This window comes from Tympanuchus pallidicinctus, unplaced genomic scaffold (genome assembly GCF_026119805.1).
Source record: "Tympanuchus pallidicinctus isolate F22 unplaced genomic scaffold, pur_lepc_1.0 scaffold6, whole genome shotgun sequence".
NCBI lineage: Eukaryota > Metazoa > Chordata > Aves > Galliformes > Phasianidae > Tympanuchus > Tympanuchus pallidicinctus.
The window spans coordinates 14132619-14155793 of NW_026294780.1; the positions used below are offsets into that span (position 1 = coordinate 14132619).

At 42.3% G+C, this 23175-nt stretch overlaps 4 protein-coding genes across 6 annotated transcripts in view; 2 read left to right on the forward strand and 2 right to left on the reverse strand.

Moving 5' to 3' along the window:
- CUL4A (cullin 4A) overlaps nt 1–714 on the reverse strand; it is a 36375-nt gene extending 35661 nt beyond the window's left edge. Inside the window, exons 1-2 of one of the 3 annotated variants that reach the window (XR_008211686.1) lie at nt 513–710; nt 59–174 (exon numbers count right to left, since the gene is read on the reverse strand). Coding sequence is in view for 1 of the 3 variants with exons in the window: in XM_052705901.1 (XP_052561861.1) it covers nt 59–174; nt 513–672 (276 nt within the window). In the remaining 2 variants the exon portion in view is untranslated. Of the gene's footprint in view, nt 1–58; nt 175–512 lie in introns of all 3 variants that reach the window. The other 2 variants (XR_008211687.1, XM_052705901.1) reach the window with 2 other exon arrangements.
- Nucleotides 1–23175, forward strand: part of ADPRHL1 (ADP-ribosylhydrolase like 1) — a 400125-nt gene that overhangs the window by 134230 nt on the left and 242720 nt on the right. The gene's annotated exons all lie outside the window — the stretch shown is intronic.
- PCID2 (PCI domain containing 2) lies at nt 1265–14769 on the forward strand. Its single transcript, XM_052664417.1, has 15 exons — nt 1265–1392; nt 1551–1624; nt 3606–3695; nt 4227–4300; nt 4675–4740; nt 5269–5310; nt 5796–5850; nt 7530–7633; nt 8349–8424; nt 8536–8677; nt 9797–9897; nt 11809–11882; nt 12049–12174; nt 12381–12504; nt 13819–14769. The coding sequence occupies exons 2-15, from the start codon at nt 1589–1591 to the stop codon at nt 13906–13908; spliced, it is 1200 nt and encodes a 399-aa protein (XP_052520377.1). The 5' UTR covers nt 1265–1392; nt 1551–1588; the 3' UTR covers nt 13909–14769.
- On the reverse strand, nt 15097–23028 carry PROZ (protein Z, vitamin K dependent plasma glycoprotein). The gene is made up of 8 exons (XM_052664399.1): nt 22882–23028; nt 21590–21753; nt 20910–20934; nt 19958–20071; nt 19091–19222; nt 17821–17906; nt 17605–17728; nt 15097–15858 (listed from the first exon to the last, which is right to left on the reverse strand). The coding sequence occupies exons 1-8, from the start codon at nt 22946–22948 to the stop codon at nt 15347–15349; spliced, it is 1224 nt and encodes a 407-aa protein (XP_052520359.1). The 5' UTR covers nt 22949–23028; the 3' UTR covers nt 15097–15346.

Below are 23175 nucleotides of genomic sequence, written 5' to 3' on the forward strand. Positions count from 1 at the left end.
AGTCTCAAAGCACTCCGTCCTCCTCGTTACAGCAAAAACAACACCCTGTGGGTCTTACCTGGTAGAGCTCCTCGAGGTTGTATTTAATAGAAGTACTGCTCTGAATGGCTGCCACCGCCTCGTGAAGTTTGCGCCAGGTGTCCTGCGTGTAGTTATCGGGCAGCTTGGGCCTTTCTGCGGGGGAACACGGAGGCGGCTGAGGGCGGCCCGAGGGGCACGGCTCCCCGCAGCCATCTTCCTCCGCTCGGCCCAGGGGCGCTCGCCGGCACAGCCGCGGGGCGGGTCGCGACCCCACGCGACAGGGCAGCGCCTGAACGCGGCCAGGCCCGGGGCCTCCTCCTTCCTGCAGCGGGGCCACCCCAACCCCGCGGCCCCACGCGAGGCCCCGGGATGCGGTTACGGGAGCGGCGGCGGGCTCCCCGCGTCACGGATAAGGCGGAGCGGCCCCCGCAGTAAACAAAGGTGCGGAGAGGCCGGGCCCGGCACCTGCCGCCGCTCGGCCCCGCACCCACCTCTGAAGTTCTTGATGATGAGCTTCTTAGAGGCGGCGGCCGCGCCGCCCCCACCGCCCCCACCGCGCGTGGCGGCGGCCAGCGAGGCGGGCTTGGTGAGCCCGTTAGTGTGCCCCACCAGGGCCGACAAGTGCGGCTTCTTCTGGGCTTCGTCCGCCATCTCCGCCCCGGGCGCCGTGTCCCGCCGGGGCAAGGCGCTGCGCTGGGCTGGGCCGCCCGGTCCCCGCCTCCGCTCTCTTCCTCCTCCTCCTTCTCCTCCACCGCCCGCCCTCCTTCCCTCCCTCCTCCCCCGCTCCGGCCCTGCCTACGGGCAGCAGCTCAGCCCTCTCCGAGAGCTTCCCACCGGCTCCCTTGCGGCCCCGTTCACAAGATGGCTCCCGGGGCGGACAGCTGCGGAGCGGAGAAGCTCCGGCAGAGCCTCGGTGCGAGCCTCTTACAAACAACGGCGTGGCGAACTTATTTATTCAGCTTTTTGGACAACAGATTGCTAAGGAGCGCGGCTGTCATCTCCTCGCAACGCGAGCACTGCGGCTCCGAGAATACAACAATCAGCCCCGAGGCGCACAGGTGATACCGACCACCGCAGCGAACAGCGCAAACCCCTCCCGCCACCCCACCCACTGAGGTGCATGCGCCCGATGCACGTGGTTTATGCCTAACGCGCGGTCTGGCCCCGCCTACTGCTATTTGCCATTGGCTGCCGCGAAAGGCCACGCCTCCCAAACGGCACTGGGGGCGGGGAAGACGAGAGGCGGTGTCGTCGCTGCCGTGTCACGTGGGATGCTCTGGCCTGTGCTAGCGCCGGAAGTACCTCGGGGACTGCCGGAAGTATCTCCGTGACTACCGGAAGTGCCGCTCTGCGCCGCGCCATGGCTGGGAGGTTGGTCTGTGTCGGGTTTGGGGGTTGTGGGAGAGGTTCGAGTAGAAGCGCGGCGAGAACGGGGGCATCCCCGTCCCATTCTACCTGAGCGCGAGGAGGAGGAGGTGTCACTGGGGTGCCAGCGCCTTCCTTTCTCTAAGATTCCGGTTCTTTTGCAGAAGGCGATTTATTTAGGACTCTTGCCCCTTCTATCCCAATGGCACACATCACCATAAATCAGTATTTGCAACAAGTAAGTAAGATTTTATTTATGTATCTATGAACGGTTCGAATATGCGGATTTATTTTTCATTGCAGGAGATTAAAAAAAAAAAAGCAATCAATTTTGACCGTGAAACGTGGTAAGTATGGCTGCTGTGTGAAATGTATAGTGTACAGTAAGTCGGATTGTGGCAGCAGCACTGGCCCAGTGAGCAGCCTGGCCCCATGCACTGTTAACCCCATCTGATCTCAAACCAGGGCACAGAGAGGGCGCATGCAGTGCTAACTCAAGTTATGGCAAAAAAGCTTTCGGATTTTGAGATGCTGGCTAAACACAGTACTGTGAAGAGCAAAAAAACATACAGCCATGCTTTTTGTGGTGATACAGTTTTGAGAAAAATAAATTTGAGAATGGTTTTCAACATTGAAAAAAATTATTAATATTTTGGTATGTTTGTGACTATATTCAGTCAAGGTAAATGCTTTATCTGCAGGTTTTCAAGTGGACTGTATAGAGGTGCAATCATATATTCAACTCAGAAATCTGATCATGGCTCTACTGGACTTTTATAAGTCCTCTCTTAGCAGAGGTAGATATGTCCTTTGTGTCCCACTAGTTTTATGGTTTTGCTGGTCTCCTTTAATATGTTTGAATAAAAGGTATTAAAAATTAAAATGTTTTGTTACTTTATGTACATTAACTGTATTATATAATTAATGCTCCAGAAGTAATGTCTCCTGTGTTATGATGTTGAACCACAACATCAAAGGCAGATGGTGGTATGGCAGTAGAGGCTGAATCTTCCCACTGATATTCTATTACGTGTTGTTGCCATGTGACAGATGGCAGCAGATGACACTGGTGTCTGATATGGAAGTGCCTATGAAGCAAAGATGTGTCACTGAATTCCTCTGTGTGGAAAAAAATGGCACCCATTGGGATTCTTCGACACTTACTGAATGTTTATGGAGACCAAACAGTGGATGTGAGCACAGTGAGGCAGTGGGTGGTGCATTTCAGTAGTGGCAACAGCAACAGTGGGTCACTTCCACTGGTGCAAATTTTTACAGGAGCAAAACGAGGGGGTGTTGTTCATCACTGGCAAAAATGCATGGCTAATTGTGGTGACTATATTGAAAAATAGTGTTTTGTAGCTGAGAATTTGCTCTATAAAACACTGCTATATGATCTCAGTGTATCTGTTGTCGTTTCCTTAGAAATAATTAGGAGGCTTTTGCGACCTATATATATGAGGCCCAAGATGATTCCTTTTCACTCAGTGTGGCCCAGGCAAGACAAAAGGTTGGATGCCCATGGTTTATGGCAGATAGGATGGAGAGATAGGAGCAGGGTCGCATGGATATCAGCAATGCTGAACCTTCAACATCGAGCTTTTAGCGTGATGCTCTTGCTGCTTCTTTCTGAACCATCCCATTTCCATCATTGTTATCACCCTGCTCACTTCAGTAATAATCAGTGAAGTCAATTAAACCAGGAAAAACTAAACCAAAACCCAACACCTGCTTAAGCACTTCCACTTCCACTTAACTTTTTCATGTTAAATATTAAGTTCAAATGAAATGCATTTATGAGTCGTGATTCATAACTTTCTAATTCCATCTGTGGCATCACAGTCATTCTCAGTCGTACTCAGAGACTGCTTGTACCTTCACATCGTATATTTGCTACCCGTTACGTTCAACTGGGCAACTGGGATTTTAAAATGCTTCCAGGAATCTTTCACAGCTGTTTTATGGTAATAAATCCATATAAGCTGTTTTGAGGTCCTCTGGTTTGCTTGTATCCTACAAACAAGGAAAAACCACAGTAGCATTCTTTTCATCCTCTCCATTTTTGAAAAACAGATGTATTGAAAATACAATGCTGATTCATTTAGTTTTAAACCTTTCAGACTCAAACTTGAAAAGATTCTGACGTGGATGAATGCTGTAAATATGCTCTATGACTGTACCTGGATTTAATTGTATAATGTGCCTGTTTTGTGGGGTAGGTGCAAGAAGCTATTGACAGCAGAGATGGACAGTTTTGTGCAGAATTGGTATCATTTAAACATCCACATGTTGCAAACCCAAGGCTTCAGGTAAGAACTTTTTACTCTGGAAGAATCCTTCTTTGATGTTTTGTTCAGCGTTCATTTTTCTTAGCTCTGCATGTGCATTCCTGTCTTCTGAGGATAAGATTCAGGAATATGCAGGGTCCTCTTCTGGATTTGATTCCCCTTTCTTTTTATAAGAATATTATATATTTGCAGTTTTTTCTTGGGTGGCTTTATGGGTTCCATGTTTTCTGAATAGTCCTGAAGGTCCCCAATGGCCAGGTTTATATTAGTAATGTGGCACAATGGGAGTGAATATGGAGAGCAAAAGTTTGGCTAGTAATGGTCCGGTGTTTGTGCTGTATGCATTGCAGGTGCTTTTATGTAAGGCTAGCTATGATCTGACTGTGTACACAGAATGCATAACATTTTCTTACACTAAGTTTGATATATCAATATTATCTATCTATTCTGATAGATAGCAAAGGCATGTATGCGTAAGACTGCCATGATAAAATACCTGTCTGATATTTTTGGTGTAGTGGATGGTTCTTAACTGATTTATTCTATTCTTAGCTTCCATCTCCAGAGGAAAAGTGTCAACAAGTTTTGGAACCACCATATGATGAAATGTTTGCAGCCCACTTAAGGTAAAAATGGACTTAGGAATAGGCAAGTCAGTTAGAAGATGTCCAGCAGGGACAAGGAAGCATATCCCTAAGTCTACTTAGCTATTTTGAAATGGTTATATCTGGAAAATTGCTTAGTTACTCTTATAAGTAGCACTAGGACTATAGGAAATAAAGGCCTTCTCTTTTTTTCTCCACATAAAGTATTTTTTTTGTGTACCTGTAAGACATCTGTATAGGGCAATTGGCAGAGCTTTGGTTTCAATGCTTCCTATTTGGTATTTACTGCATCTCCTTGAACTATAAAGTCTGTACCTGTTAAAAGGCAAAAGAAGAAATATGTGTCTTACATGTGTGATATTTTTGGCTGCACTAATGCACCTTTTCTTTGACAGATGTACTTACGCTGTTGGAAACCATGACTTTATAGAGGCGTACAAATGCCAAACCGTTATTGTCCAATATCCTTTTCCATATATGTTGTGTATTGCTTTCAGATTGACTAGGCTTTCTTGTCTTCATCCCTTTTCAAATAATGTGCTGAGGTCTAGTTCCAATTACACTTCAGCTATTTAGATTCTTAAGGAAATCTAAGTATGCTCTTTTTGGCCTTCTGTAGGACTAAGAAGGAACCAGTCTCCTGCCTCAAAACCAAAAAGTAATTTCTCTCAGAGAGCAGGTGTACCTGAATCATTAATATACATCCCAGTTTCTACTTGGATGAAGGGAAAGATAATTCTAAAGAAAGCTGAAGGTTCAGCTCTAAGTTTCTCTAAGAGAAACAGTGTTTCTCATTGCTGCCACAGTACCAAAAGCATGTGGCTGTGCTTATGTTCTTCCCTTCTGGGTCTTTGTATCTTCTCTCCTTGTTTCCTTCCTGCTTTGTTGGTTGCTGCTCTTTCATGTAACACATTGTACCACATAACATCTCTGTTTTTTAAAGTCTGTGCTATGTTTCATAGCATTTTAAATTCTCCTAAACGCAACACATCTTTCCTGCGAGCATTTCAGGCACATAAAGAAGAAAATTGGTGAGTGTATCATAGTCTAACTTAAAAACTAGACTCCCATCTTTCATCAGTATATAATATTGTAGCCATAATTTCAGTTTGCTATAAATTTTTATCTCCAGCAATACTTAAATGCCACCTAATAGTTTTTGCTGCCCGTTTGAGTTTTTACATCCAAAACTGTGAAAACTATATGTACATCTATGTTTAATTATATACAATGTCTATAAACAAATATATTAAGGATTTGTTGAAGGTGAGATAGCCTTTCTGTTGCTTTATTTTTTTAAAGCCTTTAAAGCTGAAGTAAAGAAGTTGTCTGAATTAATTGCTTTGGTATAGGACTTCAAAGACACTGAGTTCTTGAAGGCTTCTCCTTTTAAAAAGATTCATCTTTTAAGTAAAAGTTCCTATATATTTTTACGGTTTTATGACCAGCCAGGAAGAAAAAAGAGTCTTAATGCATGATTTGTACATAGCACTTACACTTTGTCTAATTTTTCCAGGGCTTTACCTATTATGTATGCTGTAGCCCTTGATCTTCGAATTTTTGCTAATAACGTAAGTAAAACAACCTTAGTACTTTAACCTGTTGGGATTTTCTATGTTGGAAATGTTTGAGACTTGATTACAAAGCCTAATTTTGCTCATTAGTGTTCAATTTGTTAAGATTTTGTTAGTGCACTAAATTTGTCCTGTCCTGTCGTAGAATTAGTTTGCTCACTCTACCACTTGAATGACAGAGTTTCTGGGCATCTGCATGCAACTCACAGTTTAAACCTATAAAGCAATTAAGTATGGTCATAGAAGAGTATGATGGCACAGCTCCTTATTTCCATGTGTTATTCTTACAAGTTGAGTCTTTGAAGGGATAGGGATACACAAGACAACTAAGCTTGTCTAACTACACACCGTATCTGAACATGTGAAGTTTCTGCCTTGTTTCCCTCTTCCATCTGTGTATGTTGCTTTTGATGCTCACTGGAGCCCTTGCTGAGTCTACAGCTCCTGTCAAGCAAAAGAAGAACAGCCCCAAAGCCAAAAAAAAACCAAGCTTATATTATTTTTCCTCAGGTTAGTGAATTGGAGTAGCTAGCATCTGTGGAGAAATTCTTGACCCAAAATTGAGCAGCTGAGATGGGCAGATGACTTTGCTTCTGGTCTCTTGACCTGAAGCAATGAAATTAGGAGTTCAAGCTACAGAGAGTTTGTCAATATGCAGTATTTCCAGTGGTTGTCCACTTGATGCTTCTTGTGCCTAGGAAGCCACAAAACAGCATGCTTTTCATGCTTGCACAGAGAAGGCTTTGTGTGTGTTTGTGTGTCTGGTCTATAGCCAGCCTCAATTCTCAATCTGAACAAGGCAAGTTTGTTGGTTTGAGATGCACAAGAAAGGAAAAAGATGGGGTCGGTTGTACTAGAAGTGTTAGAATGCTGTCTTTTGATGCCCATGTGTTCAAAAGGTGTGGGTACAGAGAAGACTTTTACAGCAGCAGTTACATTCCTATTTCTTGTCCTTACATTGCAGCTAGTGAGAAAGCACGCATTAGAGTAAAACTTTTTAGGAGGAACATAGCAAATACCTACTCACTGGGTTTTTTCCCCTTCTTCTTTGTTGTTTTATTTCTGCATTAACTAGTGCATGGTTCTTTCCCACTTTATATAAAGTAATTTTCATTTGCTCTGTAGTGTACATGTTCCTTTCTTTTGAAAATGTGGGGCTATAGCAGTGTGTACTTCTAGCAGAAAATGTCGGGTATGTTTTAGAACTAAAATCTAGTCCTTGGAGCTGTTGAGAGAAGCTTAATTATGAATTCTAAAACTCAGTTTCCGTAACTGAGGAATTAACTTTTGTTTGTTCAAAGACATTATTTTAGCTCAGGTCTTGTTCTTTGGAAACTTGACTGGGAGTGTTAATCCTCTAACTCGGCTATAAGGTGATCCTGAATTTAGGCTTCTGAGAGCTGCATTAATCTTAGTGTTGCTGAAGGCCAGTGCTATTTTCAATGTTCTGACTGGCCCTGCTGTGCATTAAGTTTGGTACAGGGTGTTCAGGAACTTCTCCAAGTGTTTTGTTCTGTTTTGTTTTCAGTCCTGTCAGTGTGACTACTCTCATGATTTAGGCAATAGTAGGCATGTCAAATGTATTGTTAAAATGTGGTATTAGGGAACTAAATTGTTTACAAACCCAGTGTATTAGAACACAGAATTTTGTGCTGTTTCTTGCTATGTAATTATAGGCAGATCAACAGCTGGTAAAGAGGGGGAAAAGCAAAGTTGGTGACATGCTAGAAAAAGCAGCAGAACTGCTGATGAGCTGTTTTCGAGTCTGTGCCAGTGACACGTAAGTGGAAGATGCTCTGTAAAACTTGCACAATTATGTTCTTAAGAGCTTATATAAAAGTTTTCTCTGCTTAATAAGACTGTGTCTGGATAAGAACAAACACTTCTGAGGCTTATTTCCTCTCATGTATAGTCTGCCTTGACTATCAACTGCAGCTGGAGGTTAAACCTTGAAGGTTTAACCTTCCTAAAAGGTGATGTTGGGTGGGACTGATCCTGTCAGGGAATATTATTAACCCTTCTGTACACTTTTTAAGCTATGAAGTTTACTTCAGTGTGGTTAGACTGGGGATGGGTGACTCTTTGGTTTACTGTCTTGGTGGTTTTAAGGCTTCCCAGGTGGATAAAATGCTTTTATTCCCCATAAATCTTTCTTTCACCTTGAATATTACCAGCAACTGCTATGCTGGTGTATGCAGACTATAGTGAGGACCCTGCTGCAAGTGAATAATACTCTGCATGATATCTCTCATTGCAATGAGAAGAAAAGCAGCAGCGCTATTTAAAATTTAAGATTTGAGACATTCCATTTAGAGAGTGCTGTCATGTTTTAAGGCAAGGAGTTGGCTTTTATTTTCAGATTTCTATCCTAAAAACCATCCATGAAATATTTATCTAGGGATGGAATTTACTACACAAAAAAAAGGAAGTAATTATTTTACTACAGTGTTCAGTACTAACAGTTTGTTTGTTTTTTTTTCCTTTTCTTATGACAGTCGAGCAGGCATTGAAGATTCCAAAAAGTGGGGCATGTTGTTTCTTGTGAATCAGCTGTTCAAAATTTATTTTAAGGTAGGGCTTAAGTCTGGTAAGCTGCTTTGTATTTCATACTCTAAGTCAAACTCACTCTTTTTAACATGATGTTGCATATCTGCATTCAGTGTGGTTAATTTTATTTAACAGATCAATAAGCTCCATCTATGTAAACCCTTAATTAGAGCAATTGACAGTTCAAACCTGAAGGATGAATATAGCATGGCACAGCGAGTTACATACCGATACTACGTTGGACGCAAAGCCATGTTTGACAGCGACTTTAAGCAAGGTACTGTGTGCCAGTAGGACACATTTAAACTCTTGCTGCTTGGTGTGAACTCTGGCATGTGTGTGTGCAGTTCCAAATGTGTGCAGAAGATTCAGTTGTATTCGTGATGAGCAAAGGATCGTCATGCTGAAAGATCCACAGGCTGAGTCTGATTGGAGATGAGGTTACATGACACTTCTATTTCTAGCATGTGCCAGCTTTAAAATACTTGTTTCTGTGAAGTTCCCTGTACTCTAATGCATTGTGTGCATGCTTATTAGAACAGTTATTCCCTGTACTAGCATCCAACGGAATAGGTTTGTAAAAGGTTTCTCCAAGGAGGCTTTGCAGTTGTCTTGTCCTCTTGAAGTTACTCCGTGCTGTGTAGGATATCTTCAGCAAACTGTGCTGTGGAATGCATTCTCAATGCATTGATTTTTGGAGACCATATTTCTGAGATTTGTCATTCACAAATGCTTTTAGAGCTGAGACATAAACCTTTAATTACAAATGTGAGTCTCTGTCCAAATAGCCCATTACTTCAAAGGAGGAAAGTACTATTAGCCAGTTTTGTGACTCCTAAGAAGCATCTTCTGACCGTCAGGCCTGTCATTTTTTTTTCTAAGAGAAGAATGATGGAAAAGTTTTCACACTGTAATGCTGTGTGGTATGACTGACATATTTCTGCAGCTGAGCAGTTGTGTGCACCACGTGCAGCTTACATCCCCGGAAGAACCTAATTTGTGCATTTAGAAAATACCTGTTCTGCTTCATCAGCGCTTCGTGAAATTCTACTTTTCGGTAATAAATAAAAAAAAAGAAGAAAGAAGAAAATTGTTAACTGAGCTGAGCATTTCAGTACTGTTTGTAACTCTTACATCTGACATCTGGCTATTGACAGCTTTTATTTTCTGAAGGAGAACTTATTTTTCTTGTAATACTTTGTCTTTTGTGCGATTCACCAATAATTCTTACAACGTGTTTCTTAATGTATTTTGATTGGTGTGGGTTTTTTTGGATATAATTTCAAATATCATAGGTTCAAGCTAGAAATGGACATTGAGCACAGAATTGGGTTATGGTTTTGATCAGTCTTAGTTCTTGACTATTTACTATCATTGCTTTTATTTGTGTCTGCAGCTGAAGAGTATCTGTCATTTGCTTTTGAGCACTGTCACCGTTCAAGCCAGAAAAACAAAAGAATGATTTTGATCTACCTGCTGCCAGTAAAAATGTTGTTGGTGAGTAGATGTTATTCCTGCAAATTGTTTTTCAGGAGGCAAATAAGCAAACTGAAACTCAGCATGGTTCTTAATTTTCTTTCTTTTCCCTTATTGGCATGCAGAGGTTATTTGTGCCTGACCTCCGTATGCACCAGAACATGCAGATGTTGTACAAATAAGGACAGAAAATGTTGAATTGTAATTTACAGCAAAGTAGGAAAGAAGGAAGTAAAGCTGCTTTTTGTCCCCCCAGCCTTATTCTGCCCCTCTGAAAGGTGGAACTTGAGGTTACTGCTATAAGAAAAATAAGTGCTTCTCTAGAGAGCTCAAAGTTAACTTGGCATGTACCAGAGTGCCTTCATGATGACAACTGTGCACTGGCATCCAGGGTATGTCTGGATTCACTGGTACAAATCTGAGCTGCTTTCACCTGGCAAAGGGAAGGAGCATGTGCAAATAAATGGTTGGAGACTGCTATGGTGGGTTTACCACAGGAAAGTGGTCTTTGTTTTTATAATCGCTCCTTGCGCATTATTTATCAGTTTAAGGCATGTCAGCTGGTTTCCATTTGTTCTCTTCATCTTGTTGCTGAAGGAATTATGTCTGCTTCTTGTTCCTGTCCTTTCTGTGTTCTGTGCTGGCATTTGTCTTCCTTGAGTGGGGTTGTACAAGCTATTAATTCAGTGTAACTGAGGGGCCAAGGACTAGATTTTAGAGTGTTTGCCACTCCCTTTTACCAATTTTCTCACAGAGAATGTTTTTATCATCCAGTTCTGAGAGTTCCCATCTTCCACGTTTACCCCAGCAAAATGAATCCTGACCATTCTCACTTACTCCCTGTGCTCCCTTTTCAATCCCTTGCGGTATCAAAAAGCAAAAAAGACAGAAAGCACATGTAAGGGGGGAACATGGTGGGTATGATAACTTGCTTCTGTTTTTCAATTTTGTTCATTGTCTTTCTTAGTGGTTATTTTCAGATCAGACAGTGGTAGAGTTGATTAAAGGAAACTAACAGACCTTAAGCCTTCCTTAAACTTGTGGACCCTTTAGTGCATGAGATTATGGTAGCTTTTCTGAACAGTTCAAGAGGCTCTAAAGAATCTATATAAAGGTCATTGTTTTTACAGTTGCTTTTTTAAATCACAATCCAAACGTTAACACTGACCTTAGAACTACAAAAATAGCTTGGGTATTTGTTTTTTTGGGGGTTTGGTGGCTTTTTTTCTTTTCATTCCTAGCAGCTTTTAGTAAACATGTAGCTGAGTTCTGCTCTTGACTAATCCTCCAGCCAGGAAAGGAATTAGCAACGGCACCATGTAATGGTAACTAAATTTAAATTCTGACCAAGTTGGTATGCAATCTGATCTCTGCCCTGCAAAGGGAAGAAACGAAAGTTTCTGTTTGGTACTGTGCCTAATTTTGTCTTACCTGATCGAACGATGAGAATTAAGTCCGTTTCGTTCAACTTTCTTCTCTTTCTCTTGACATTTTAATGGTCATACAGAGGCACAGTGAAGAAATAATCTGGGAGACTGAGCTAACACGTGACAGTGTTGAAGCACTGCTTGTGTTGTTAGTAATGCCTGGGATTCCCACAGTTCTTCTGCTCACAAATAGATCATAAAACCGCAACACAAAATTTGGACTTGCCCTAAGCCTCATGTCACATGATCTTGATGTTTCCTAACACTCAGAAATATCAAGAGACTGCCTAAACCATGATAAGTAATTATTGTGAGTTGAGTTGCAGGAAGTTTAACAGGGCAAGAGGATGTCTTACAAATACTTTCATTTAACATTTGTTCTGTAGCAAACCAGAAAAGAAGGGAGTCAAACACTTGTCTGTTTCTCTGAAAAATGCTTTTATAGATTATGTTTTAAATGAGCTTGACTTTATCCTGGAAAACTTGGAAACCTTTTATTTTTCAGGGCCATATGCCAACTGTTCAGCTCTTAAAAAAGTACGACCTTATGCAGTTTGCTGAAGTAACAAAGGCTGTGAGGTATGCAATTATTTTATTACATTGTTTAGTAGTTCAAAAAGCTTTAACTATAAAGAATTTTATTTGGAATGATTGAGGAAGGCAGAGGAAGGATATTCCTACCAAGTCATACACTTCCTTTTCTTGATGAGACCTTCTCATGTGTTCATTTCTTCCATCCTTCTAGTGAAGGCAATCTTCTCCTACTGAATGAAGCTCTGACCAAGCATGAGACCTTCTTCATTCGGTGTGGAATCTTTCTTATCCTCGAGAAGCTGAAAATCATCACATACAGAAATCTCTTTAAGAAAGTGTAAGCATAACAAAAGCTACATTTTTCTATAAGCAGACTTAATGTGGTTTCACCTAGGACTGAGATAGAGGTGTAATGGTCTTCAACTCTCTCAAGGAATGCAGAATTCCTATTAAAGTGAATCTGTAGTAGAATGTCTGTTTTACTATGAACAAGAGTTCTAAGTGATTGTTTCTCAATAACAGATTTTCTGTTGTTTCTTGCAGATATTTACTACTCAAAACACATCAGTTATCCCTAGATGCCTTTCTTTTTGCTCTGAAATTCATGCAAGTAGATGATGTTGACATTGATGAAGTCCAGTGCATTTTAGCTAATCTTATATATATGGTATGTGCTTCCTGCTTCTTTTTGAGTCCTTCCAGACTGAGTAAAAAGCATTAGGCAGAGATTATAAGTTTGTTACAGAAATATATCAGTAATCCCATCTTTTCTTGTGTGCGAAAGTTGATTCATTTGTGCCTGAAGTGCAGATGTTTTCATTTGCCCTGGGAAATTTCTCTACTTCCTACTTTTGCAGGAATCAGTTAAAATTGCAGTTAAGTATACATTACATTTTCAGTACTGACTTTTCTAAATAATGTATAAATATTTGTTTCAAAGTACAAAAATTACATCCAGTACCAGGAAGGGATTTGTTTTTCTGCATTTGAAGTAGGAGACTGTTGACATTCCAACATCACAAGAACTACATTTCCTTGTTTCTTGTTTTGTCTTTTACTCTAAATGGGTCTTCAGTACTTATGAACAAGGTACAGGCTTGAAATCAGTAGTTTCCTAATAAATCAGAAGTTTTGGAGCAGCATTGTAGTGCCAGCAAGAAAATGAACTACTTCTCCTGGAGAAGAAAAGGCTCAGGAGAGATCTGATAACAGCTTTCCAGTACTTGAAGGGAGCTAATAAGTGGAGGCAAATCAACGTTGTGCACAGTCTGGTAGTGATAGAACAAGGGACACTGCTTTTAAATTAGAAGAGAAGAGATTTAGATTATATGTCATAGGGAAATTTTTCACTGAAAGGGTGGTGGGGTGCTGCAGCAGGCTGCCCAGAGAAGCTGTGGCAGCCCCATCCCTAGAGGTGTTCAAGGCTGGGTTGAATGGGGTCCTGGGGCAGCCTGGTCTAGTGCCTGATTTAGTGGTTGGAAACCCTGCTCACAGCAGGGGGCTGGAACTAGGTGATCTTTGAGGCCCTTTCCAACCAAAACCATTCTATGATTCTTTGATTCTGAATCAGATTATTTGGTACCTGCTTAGAGTAGTGGAGGGTGGGATCAGGTGACTGGCAGACTTCTACATGTCTAAAAAGGGAGAATTTTTTTTTTTTTTAATTTAAAATAGTGATTAATTAAAATCCCAATTTTAAAATGAGCAAGAGTAAATTTAGAAACTTCTCCAGAGGTCTTATCTCTTCAAGACAAACCAGTAGGGGTCCGTGGCAGCAGGCAATCCAAGAGCAGCATTAGTAGTACACAAGCCTGGATATGGTACCAACTTTCTGCTTGCTGTTTGATGTGACCCACTTACATAAATTGGGTCCTTACAAATGCTTAGTGCGGTGGTGATTGAGTGTGTACACATTTAGTCTAGCAACAGCTGAGGTATCACCAGCTTCCAGTGCTAACACTGTATTTTCTTCTCCTGACAGGGTCATATTAAAGGCTATATATCTCATCAGCATCAAAAACTTGTGGTCAGTAAGCAGAACCCATTTCCTCCTCTGTCAACAGTGTGTTGAGTATTGTGTCTTACCCATGCAAGAACAGACATGCAACTTGCCCAGTGGAGCTGCTCCTCATCAGCCAGAGAACATTATAAATACCTGGTTCATATCCAAGGCTGGAATACCAGGAACTGTGTGTGGCTCCTTTCCCAGAATGACCAAGGCTGTCGGTGTAACAAAATGCATCAACTACTTTTCAGTAGTGGTTTCTGAAGGTTTCCTAGATCATTAAGAGTATCTCCTGAGGAAATAAAAGCAAAGCATTCCAAAGATCTTCCAGAGTACTTAAAAGCTTTTATGAAGTACTTCATGTTACTATTTCTACTTTTATCCTTTGGAAAATAAATGAATTACATGTGGTAATCCATTATTCAGAGTGGAAGTAATATTTTCTTTTATGATACCCATTTTCTAAATCTCTTCAATAATTTTGCTGGCCTTGAGTATGCTCTTCAAGCCTTCTATAAGAAGCAGAGAAGTTGCTCTTGACACTAAAAGCTTTTCTATGTCATCGATACATACAAGTTAAAGTACATGTGGGAAGTTTGCCTGTAAGTACTCAGGGATAGGTTTGTTTTGTTTTGTTTCAAATTCCTTTAATGTTTTGTTTAAAATTTATTGTGATGAACAAAAGAATGCATCTAAGTAACTTACCCATATTCTGTTTTATTCTGCTTCCGGGGAAGAGATTGCCACTGGGTCCAATATTTTAAGTGTTCCTTCTATTGTGTGTTTGTTCTGTTCTATTTTTTCGAAAGTAGGAAGGAGGAGGGGTACAGTTACCTGTGGTTATGAGGCAATAGTTCTGGGGTTTTGGTTTGTTTGTTTGTTTGTTTGTTTGTTTTTAAAAAGAAAATAAAACATTTTTCCCCCCTCTTTGACAGTCTGATTTTATTTTACTCACTAACTGAAGTAGACGTGAAGTAGACATAATTCCTACAGCAAAACACAGCTACCAAGAAGAATTTTCAGCGTAACGAGAGAATCATCCTTTATCAACATACACATTTAAATGCTTGGAGTGTCCCTTGTCTTTATAAGTTGTACAAATGAGTGAAATAAGAGCGTGGGTTTCTTGAACCAGACTTGAGGATAACAAGCATTGTAAAGACTTATTTTAGCAACATTTAAAAGACCTCATAAAAGGCATTGATAGAAAAGCATCAATACTTTTTGAATTTTAGAGCAAACAGTTTAGTAAACTTAAAGTTCAGTCTGTTTATTAGTAAAGCAGCTAGGTTTTCTGCATCATGGCTTTTACAGTACTGCGTGTTACCAGAGGAAGGAAAGACAAATGGGCTTTTCTGTATGAATTGGAGTAAAATAGGTATCATCATTGCAACTTCCACTGCTGCAAATGGTGATAATCAGATGGCTCTACTGGCTGCTTCCGCATGTTTCCTTGCAGTGATTGGTAGGGGTTTGGTAGTGGAGGATTGGTTGTGTTTGCGTCTTACTTCATTTTTTGTTTAAACCATATCATGTACCTAGCTGTGTTGGTAAATAAAAATGTTTTCCTGTCAGCATCTTCTAGTGGCCAAGGTCCCAGAATACCAGTCAGGAACCATGTGCCCTTATACACAGTGGCCATAAAGCTCCCTCCAGCCAGCTGTTTCTCTATGGCCTCCTGGCTGTGTCCACAAAACTGCCTGTTTGTGAGGCTTACGTTGAGTATTTGTTCACAATCCTCGGTGGGAAGATATGAAACCTGCAACTCGTCGCCTTGAAATTCACCACCTTCCATTTTCCAACCAGTGACTGTACCAGCCAATTTTGGAATCAAAATGTGTTCTGCAAAGTCTCTTTCAGGGATGCATACAGGAAGCTGGTGGTTACCACACTCAATGTGCTCTTGGAGTTGCAGCAGTGCAACGTCATTCTCACCAGTGTCTTCGTCATACCGGATGTGAATGTGTTTCTCATGAACTTCCATGATCTTCTCGGCTCCGCTTGTTCTGTTACACCCTGTGAAGCAATGACATGTTGACTGCTCTTAGGAATCACAGAATCACAGAATTGTAGGGGTTGGAAGGGACCTCCAGAGATCATCGAGTCCAACCCCCCTGCCAAAGCAGATTCCCTACAGCAGGTCGCACAGGAAGGCATCCAGGCAGGTCTGGAACATCTCCAGAGAAGGAGACTCCACCACCTCCCTGGGCAGCCTGTTCCAGTGCTCCGTCACCTCACTGTAAAGAGGTTCTTACGCACATTTGTGTGTAACTTCCTGTGCTGCAGTTTCTGGCCATTTCCCCTTGTCCTGTCTCCACACACTGCTGAAAAGAGTCTGGCCTCACCACCCTGCCCCCCACACCTTAGGTATTTATAGACCAGGATTAAGTTCCCTTTCAGTCTTTTCTCAAAGCTAAACAGACCCAGCCTTTCTTCATAGGAGAGATACTCCAGGCCTCACCATCTTTGTAGCCCTCCACTGGACTCTTTCCAAGAAATCCCTGTCTTTTTTGTACTGGGAAGCCCAGAATTGGACGCAGTACTCCAGATGAGGCCTTACCAGGGCAGAGTAGAGGGGGAGGATCACCTCCCTTGACCTGCTGGTCATGCTCTTTTTAATGCATCCCAGAATGCCATTGGCCTTCTTGGCCACAAGGGCACACTGCTGGCTCATGGCCAACCTGTCATCCACCAGGACACCCAGGTCCATCTCTGCAGAGCTCCTCTCCAGCAGGTCATCCCCCAGCCAGTGCATGTGATTATTCAGTGCATGCAATTATTCCTCCCTAGATGCAAGACTCTACACTTGCTTTTGCTGAACCTCATCTGGTTTCTTACTGCCCAGCTCTCCAGCCTGTCCAAGTCTCACTGAATGGCAGCACAGCCTTCAGGCGTGTCAGCCAATCCTCCCAACTTCGTATCATCAGCAAACTTGCTGAGGGTGGCCACTATCCCCTCATCAAGGTCATTGATGAAGACATCGAACAAGACCGGACCCAGCACAGACCCCTGAGGAACACCACTGGTTACAGGTCTCCAACTGGACTCTGCACCATCAATGACAACTCTCTGTGCTCTGCCAGTCAGCCAGTTCTCAACCCACCTCACTGTCCACTCATCTATCCCACACCTCCTCAGCTTTGTTATAAGGATGTCGTAGGAGACAGTATCAAATGACTTGCTGAAATCAATTACCAGAGACTGGCATTTATTAAAATTACTTAAATTATTTAAATTACCAGACTTGATAACTGCATGCGCATTGGTAACAACTGCCTAGATGTGCTGAGGAGTATGTATGCTAGAGAAAGATGCTCTTTCTTGAAACAGATATGTTAAAGGTGAATTAAGAATGACAGTTTGGCAGCCTTTCAATCTTGTGTAGATGCATGCATAATTGAGAGGAAGGACAAATACCCAACAACAGAACTGAATTTGGGCATGAATAGTTTCTTTCCTTGGGGGTGCAGAGCAAATGAACTCTAAATGAACCTGGTTTAGCTTATCCCAGGTACTGAGGCAGCCCCTGTGAGCTGCCCTTGAGAGGTACTTGTCTCTCTTCTTGGCTTGTAGAGAGACGTATCACAGTGGTAGTTCTAACTTGATACTTAACTAAGCTGCTTAAATGAGGCGGCAGCGCATTTGCGTCCCAAAGCAAATGTTTTTGGGAAATTTCAGTAAACAGCAGAAATTTTAGTAAGTTGTTTTTAAAAGAAGCTTATCCATGCTGAAAAGCGCAAAAGAAAATATTTAATCACCTACCAGTGCCAACTCTGATTTTAAAATGGTTGTGCAGAAGGGCGCACTCTGCTGTGGTCAGTACAAAGTTACTTTTTAGCAGCACTCCTCCACAGAAACCTTTCCCTTCTGAGTTTAGCAACAGGACCTAAGACAACACAGAAAGAAGATTATTAAATGGCACTGTCCACAGGAAGTTGAGTAATGAGTTTCATGAGTTTCATGAACTGCTAGAAATACCTGCCAAGGAAATTGCTTGCCATGTTCCTTTGGGGTTTCGCGTATCAGATTATCACTGTCTTGAAGTCTGCCACATGCACATTGATCTAGCAAACAAACAAACAGACAAAAGCAAAAACCTCATGCTTCAACATTTCAAGACAAAAACTACCTGCAAGTTATGTTATTCATTCCTCACAAAATGTAGGGTTTGGGAAAAGGAGAATTTCTCAACTGGTGAAAATCAGAATAATTAACTTAACTTCTGTTGTCTGATAGCTTAGAAATGACAATTAACAATTTGGTCACTGTGTTAGGCTTGTGGTGGCCAGATTTCACTGCCCGTGACTTAGGAACACAGTTTCCAAAGAATAAAGCTTCCACTCCAGACAACTGTCATCACAGGTTTCTTCCTCATCCTCATATCCTGTATCTGAACTGTACCAGACACCTCACAACTGTGGCCTCATCTCGGCAGGATAATTCTTGGCCTTCCTTTTGGAAGACTATAAGGGGGATGTGCATACTTTTGTGTTCTGGTTCAGAGGAGGAACCTGCATTTCAAGTGAATCTCTGAGTTAATGTGCACACACTTTCTGCCACCTTGTGTCCTCATCTTGGTTCACATAAACTGGATTCTGTTCAGGTGAAGCTGAATCAGAAGTAAGCCCCTGTAACCATGTGCTCTTACAGTTAATGATGTTTAGCCCTAGGGATAGTCTGAAATAAAACCCATCTGAGTTGAGCACTTGGTGTGAACATTAAATCTTCATCAAAAGCCACATACACAGATCGTATTTGTCTGTCCTACTTGCTAATATAGACAGGGACTAAGCATACTACTTTGTTTTTAGTAGACCTTGCATACAGGGGGGATGAGGTTGAATGAGGTACTTAGACTGAATGCAACAATGAAGAGAGCTACCTGTTCAAACCAACATGGCAGCAACTTCTGCCCTTCATTTATCATGCCATCACATGCCCGATCCAAATCAACTGAACCTCATTCCCAAACAGGCAGGTCATCAGTTACCTTTTACTGAGGTTAAATTAGTGTGAGAAAGAGTGGAAAACCTCTCATAATTGGGTAATATGTAGAGTGATGCAAATGCTCTCTGCACACTCATGTTTAAATGTTCAGATCAAGTATTGCTTCTTTTACTGCTGCTTGTGCATCTTTGGTGGTCCTTAGATTCCTCCTTTTTTTCTCCCCAGTTTGAGAGGTCAGTAATGCTTCTGTCCATCCAAGCACCAAGCATGGATCCTCACTAACTTCCATGCTCACACTTACCTAATGGGATGCATTGTTTTTTGTCCTTCCCAAGCTCATAGCCTTCAGCACAGGAGCAATGGTAGGAATTACTTCCTGGGTAGCAGAAGTGCTGACATCCTTCTTTTCCTTGGTGCCGGCATTCATTTTTAGCTGAATGGAGCAGACAGAGAAAAAGCCTTAGTAACCAAAAGTTAAGCTTTGTACATGAACCTGTGAAAGGATGCTGTAGGTTTCTCTGCTCATTTAAGGAAAACACTAAGAAGCTGCGCCAGAGTGGCTTTCTGCACTTTTTTAGAAGGCAGGTGTTGTGTGAGGAAAAAAAAGGCTACAGCTTGCTGTTTTGCAGCTTAAGCAAATTTATAGTTCTTATTTTTCATGTTTGCACTAAGAAAGTTAAAACTAATTAATAAAAATCAAAACCAGCAGGAAAAAATAAAGGAAAGGAGAATTAATCATCCTTGAGACATGGGCAGCCAGCTTTTTACAGATGAGCAAACACTTAACCTTCAGTGCAAAGCAACAGGAAGAGGTTTTGGTGCTGAATCTAGCCCACAGGCAGGGAAGCAGCAAGGAAATCTGTACTCAGCGTGGTTCTTGGTGGCTCCTGTGGAGCAGGTACTGCTCCCCAGGGGGCTGCAGAGAAGGGCCCTGCTGGGCAGAAATACTGACCTCAGGGCTGAGAACCAAAACCTGGTGGAGTAAACATGAAGATCTGGTCTGGTGCAGTAGTATCTGATAACCATTAGGCATGCAGTGGGGTAGCATTGCGAACTGTGGCTTAGCATAGGTAAGGATACATAGGCTGAACATCTCAGCTGGAGGAGCATCAGGAAATAGTGCATGCTGTGGTGGGTCCAAGCCTGTGTCCTGGCAGCAGTGCCTCACCGAAGGCGCAGTCCTCCCCCTCGAAGCCCGCGGTGCAGGTGCAGGTGTAGCCACGGATGGTGTCCTCACACAGGCCACCGTGCTGGCATGGGCTGGAGGAACACCTCCAGCCACCTGGGGAAGGACGGCCAGATGTAGAGGGAGGTGGTGAAACACTCCCACCCCTGAGAGCTCAGCTGTAGGCAGACGCTTCCTGTACGGACAGTCCTGAACAGCACCCTGTTAGAGTCAAGGACAAGCAGTCCCGCCCTCACAGGAAATTAATACCGCCTCCCTATCCACTATCTAAACCTCTGATTACAAAAGAATAAAAACTAATTAAAAATAAGTGAGAGAACTTTTTGGACATGCAGTGGTGAGGGAGGTGTGAAGTCTACTTGCCACATGTTGCTGCCCCGGGCTCTGCGCTCAGGGGGTGCCTGGCTGCATCACCTCATGTCAGCTTTGCAGGCTCATTTCTTTCCAGTCGTCTCTTAAACACTCTAATGCTCAGCATACTGTGGAAAATACACCTGTTTTCCCTTCCATACCCTGGTTGCTCTCTTTTAACACCACCCTGGACCACAGCTGCCACCACAGCCTATTCTGGCCCCACAAGTCCATGCTGTGGAAATGGCAGCCACAGACAGACGTAGCCACAAACAGCAAAATGTCCTGCTCCCAGGTGACAGCCAGGGAGAGAAAGAGCCTGCTTCCTATCATAGCATCTGCTCCCCTTCAGTTTACACACACTCTGCAGTTTTAGCTATTTCTTCCTATCTAGGACTTTTTAAATCCTTTCACATCAGCACTTTTCCTCTTGCTTTACTAGAGACATGAAAAAGTAGCAACTGAGTGTTTCTTTTTGAATAAACTGCTGAAAACTCAAAAACAGCATAAGACTGATAAGACTGAAGCATAATGTTCAGAGCATGACACCACTGTGAGGAGAGAAATCAAGAGACAAGCTTACCGTAGTAGTTATCCCAAAACATTTTCTGGAAAAAAAAAAAAAAAGGGGAAAGTTGGACTTCAGTTCTCAAATAACATTACTTTCCATGGGTACTTTGTAAAACAGAAGCACTACATGAGAGATTATACTGTCCCTTCCTTCCCAGAGGGAGCAGCCAATGCTCTTCTATAGCCTGCTGCTCCTGATCTTGCCCTGAGGCACTTGGATCACCAGTCCTGCGGTTGTTTTTTCTTCTTCCTTGTATAAACCATCTCTGCACAGATTCCTGTGTTAGAGAGCAGAGCATCCAGCTGCACATTGCAGAGGACCTCTTGTACAGTGGCACTTGTGGCCACTGACCCCAAAATCCTCCTTCTGTAAGTCTTACTACTGCTATGGGTTCTTCCCTCCATCCCAGCACCCCATTGCTCCTCCCAGTCCCCAAGGGATGTTGAGACTGTATTTGTGTGTGTGTGGTCAGGATGGGATAACACCTGTGTGCTTTCCCAACACAAGATGCAGGACACATCAATTTCAGGAGGGGATTTTAAAAATGTAGAAGATCGTTTTACACAGAGAAAAATCCGAACGGTGGAAGCAAATTGCAGAAACTTGTAGTAAATAAAATAGCAATAACAAATCAAACCAAAGTCACCAAGAAAACATTTCTCCACATGCACAAGGTATAACAAAATACTTACGAGCATTTCATCATTTTCAAATACTTCTCTTGCTTCCTCATGCGTGCACCTCTCTTCAAGGCATTCCCTTTCCAAACTGCCTTGCAAGACCTCCTCAAAATGCAGGGAGTTGGCACGTCGATGCCTCTTGATAACTTTGTTTGCATCATCAGTTGATATAAACACTGAAATGATGTTGTTGATATTAGTACTCAGGCTATCCTTTATGATTTCACTTTAATTTTTTTTTTAAGATCTTATTAAGCTGCCAATTTTTATTGTGAAGAGAAATCCTTTGGATGATTCAGAGTTTCAGCCACAGTAAACTCCAAAAAAGGTCTACTTCTTCAGCCCAAACCAGGCTGTGGAGTCACAGGGATGTAGCATCTCTTCTGAGGGTGCCTTGCTTATTCCCAGGCAGGTGGTGTTTGGTACAACTGCAAGCCCCTGGATCTTAAAGACCCATGGTTGGGTGATGTGTTTTGTGGCTAGGCTTTGCTCTGCCATGGGTTTCATGGCTCTTTGGTCTCAGTAAAAATTGGAAAAATAATTTCTGAAAGGCAGACAGCTGAAGACATGAGAGAGATCAAACCTTGAAACTCCTGTTTGCAATGATGTCCACACCAGAACTTGCCTAGCAGGGGGAGGGCTGGGGCAGCACTTTCACCTTTGACATTAACTGGGACATGGCCACGTGTGGCAGCGCGTGTTTGTCAGTTCTCCTCTACTCAGAAGGTAAATCCAATGGAGCAGGGACTGGTTTTGTTTGTTTGCTTGGTTGTTCTGCATTTTATACTTTGGGGACTCAAAGGTTGAGATTATAAATGATATTAGAATTGAAGAATATTAAAAGCAATACAAAAAATATTCTGGAGTTCGTTAGTTATGCTTGTGAAGGCTTGCAAGCATGCAGCAGGCTCGCATGCGATATTAAGTAAGACAAAGCTTCGTGTTCATGCTTTGAATTTCTAACAGTTCTCTAGACCCCCGCTGCACATTTGGACAAACCATAGAGGATGAATGCAAAAAACATATACTTCTTTTATTTTTATTACATCAGCAACCAGAAAAACAAAATTCTTCTTACTATGTCAGCGACGGTATTACCAGATTACGATGCCTCAGTAACCTACTGTCATTTTTACTTAGGTATATGAAAAAAACCAGCAAAAATGTACTGAAACACGGATAGCTGTTAGTGATGTCAGCCTGTGCTACAAGGCAAACATGACAGGAGGTACATAAACACCGGTATGTTTACAAGAGCAGGAGCACAAAGGAGAATGAAAGCCACAACAAAACAAAGGCCATACCTGTCTGCTCTGTCTGAAGGAAAAGGGCAGAGAGAAGAAACAACATTGTCCAAAAGCATCTTGCCATTGCTACTCTCTGCGATCAATGGTGGCTTGCCTGCATTCCTGCAGCTCTTTGGGGAAATGGCTCAACAGGAGATGTTAAAGTTTAAAGTCCAGCTGCTCAAGAGAAAACAAAACCTCTGAGGGCAAAGCCCGGCCTCAAAGTCAACATGTGGAAACCTTGAAAAAACCTATTTGGTGGTTGAACAATTCCCCTTCTCTCATTGCAAGGGCTGAAGGCGAAGCATGCTT

Bases quoted from the DNA above. Each gene is read 5' to 3' on its own strand.
- PCID2 (XM_052664417.1), top strand. From the start codon at position 1,589: ATGGCACACATCACCATAAATCAGTATTTGCAACAA. The intron at 8,425-8,535 runs GTAGGGCTTAAG...TTTATTTAACAG, and splicing joins TGTTCAAAATTTATTTTAAG to ATCAATAAGCTCCATCTATG. The intron at 8,678-9,796 runs GTACTGTGTGCC...TTGTGTCTGCAG, and splicing joins TGACAGCGACTTTAAGCAAG to CTGAAGAGTATCTGTCATTT.
- PROZ (XM_052664399.1), bottom strand. From the start codon at position 22,948: ATGGCAAGATGCTTTTGGACAATGTTGTTTCTTCTCTCTGCCCTTTTC. The intron at 20,935-21,589 runs GTAAGTATTTTG...TTTTTTTTCCAG, and splicing joins TTGAAAATGATGAAATGCTC to AAAATGTTTTGGGATAACTA. The intron at 19,223-19,957 runs GTGAGGCACTGC...TGCTCCATTCAG, and splicing joins GGGGGAGGACTGCGCCTTCG to CTAAAAATGAATGCCGGCAC.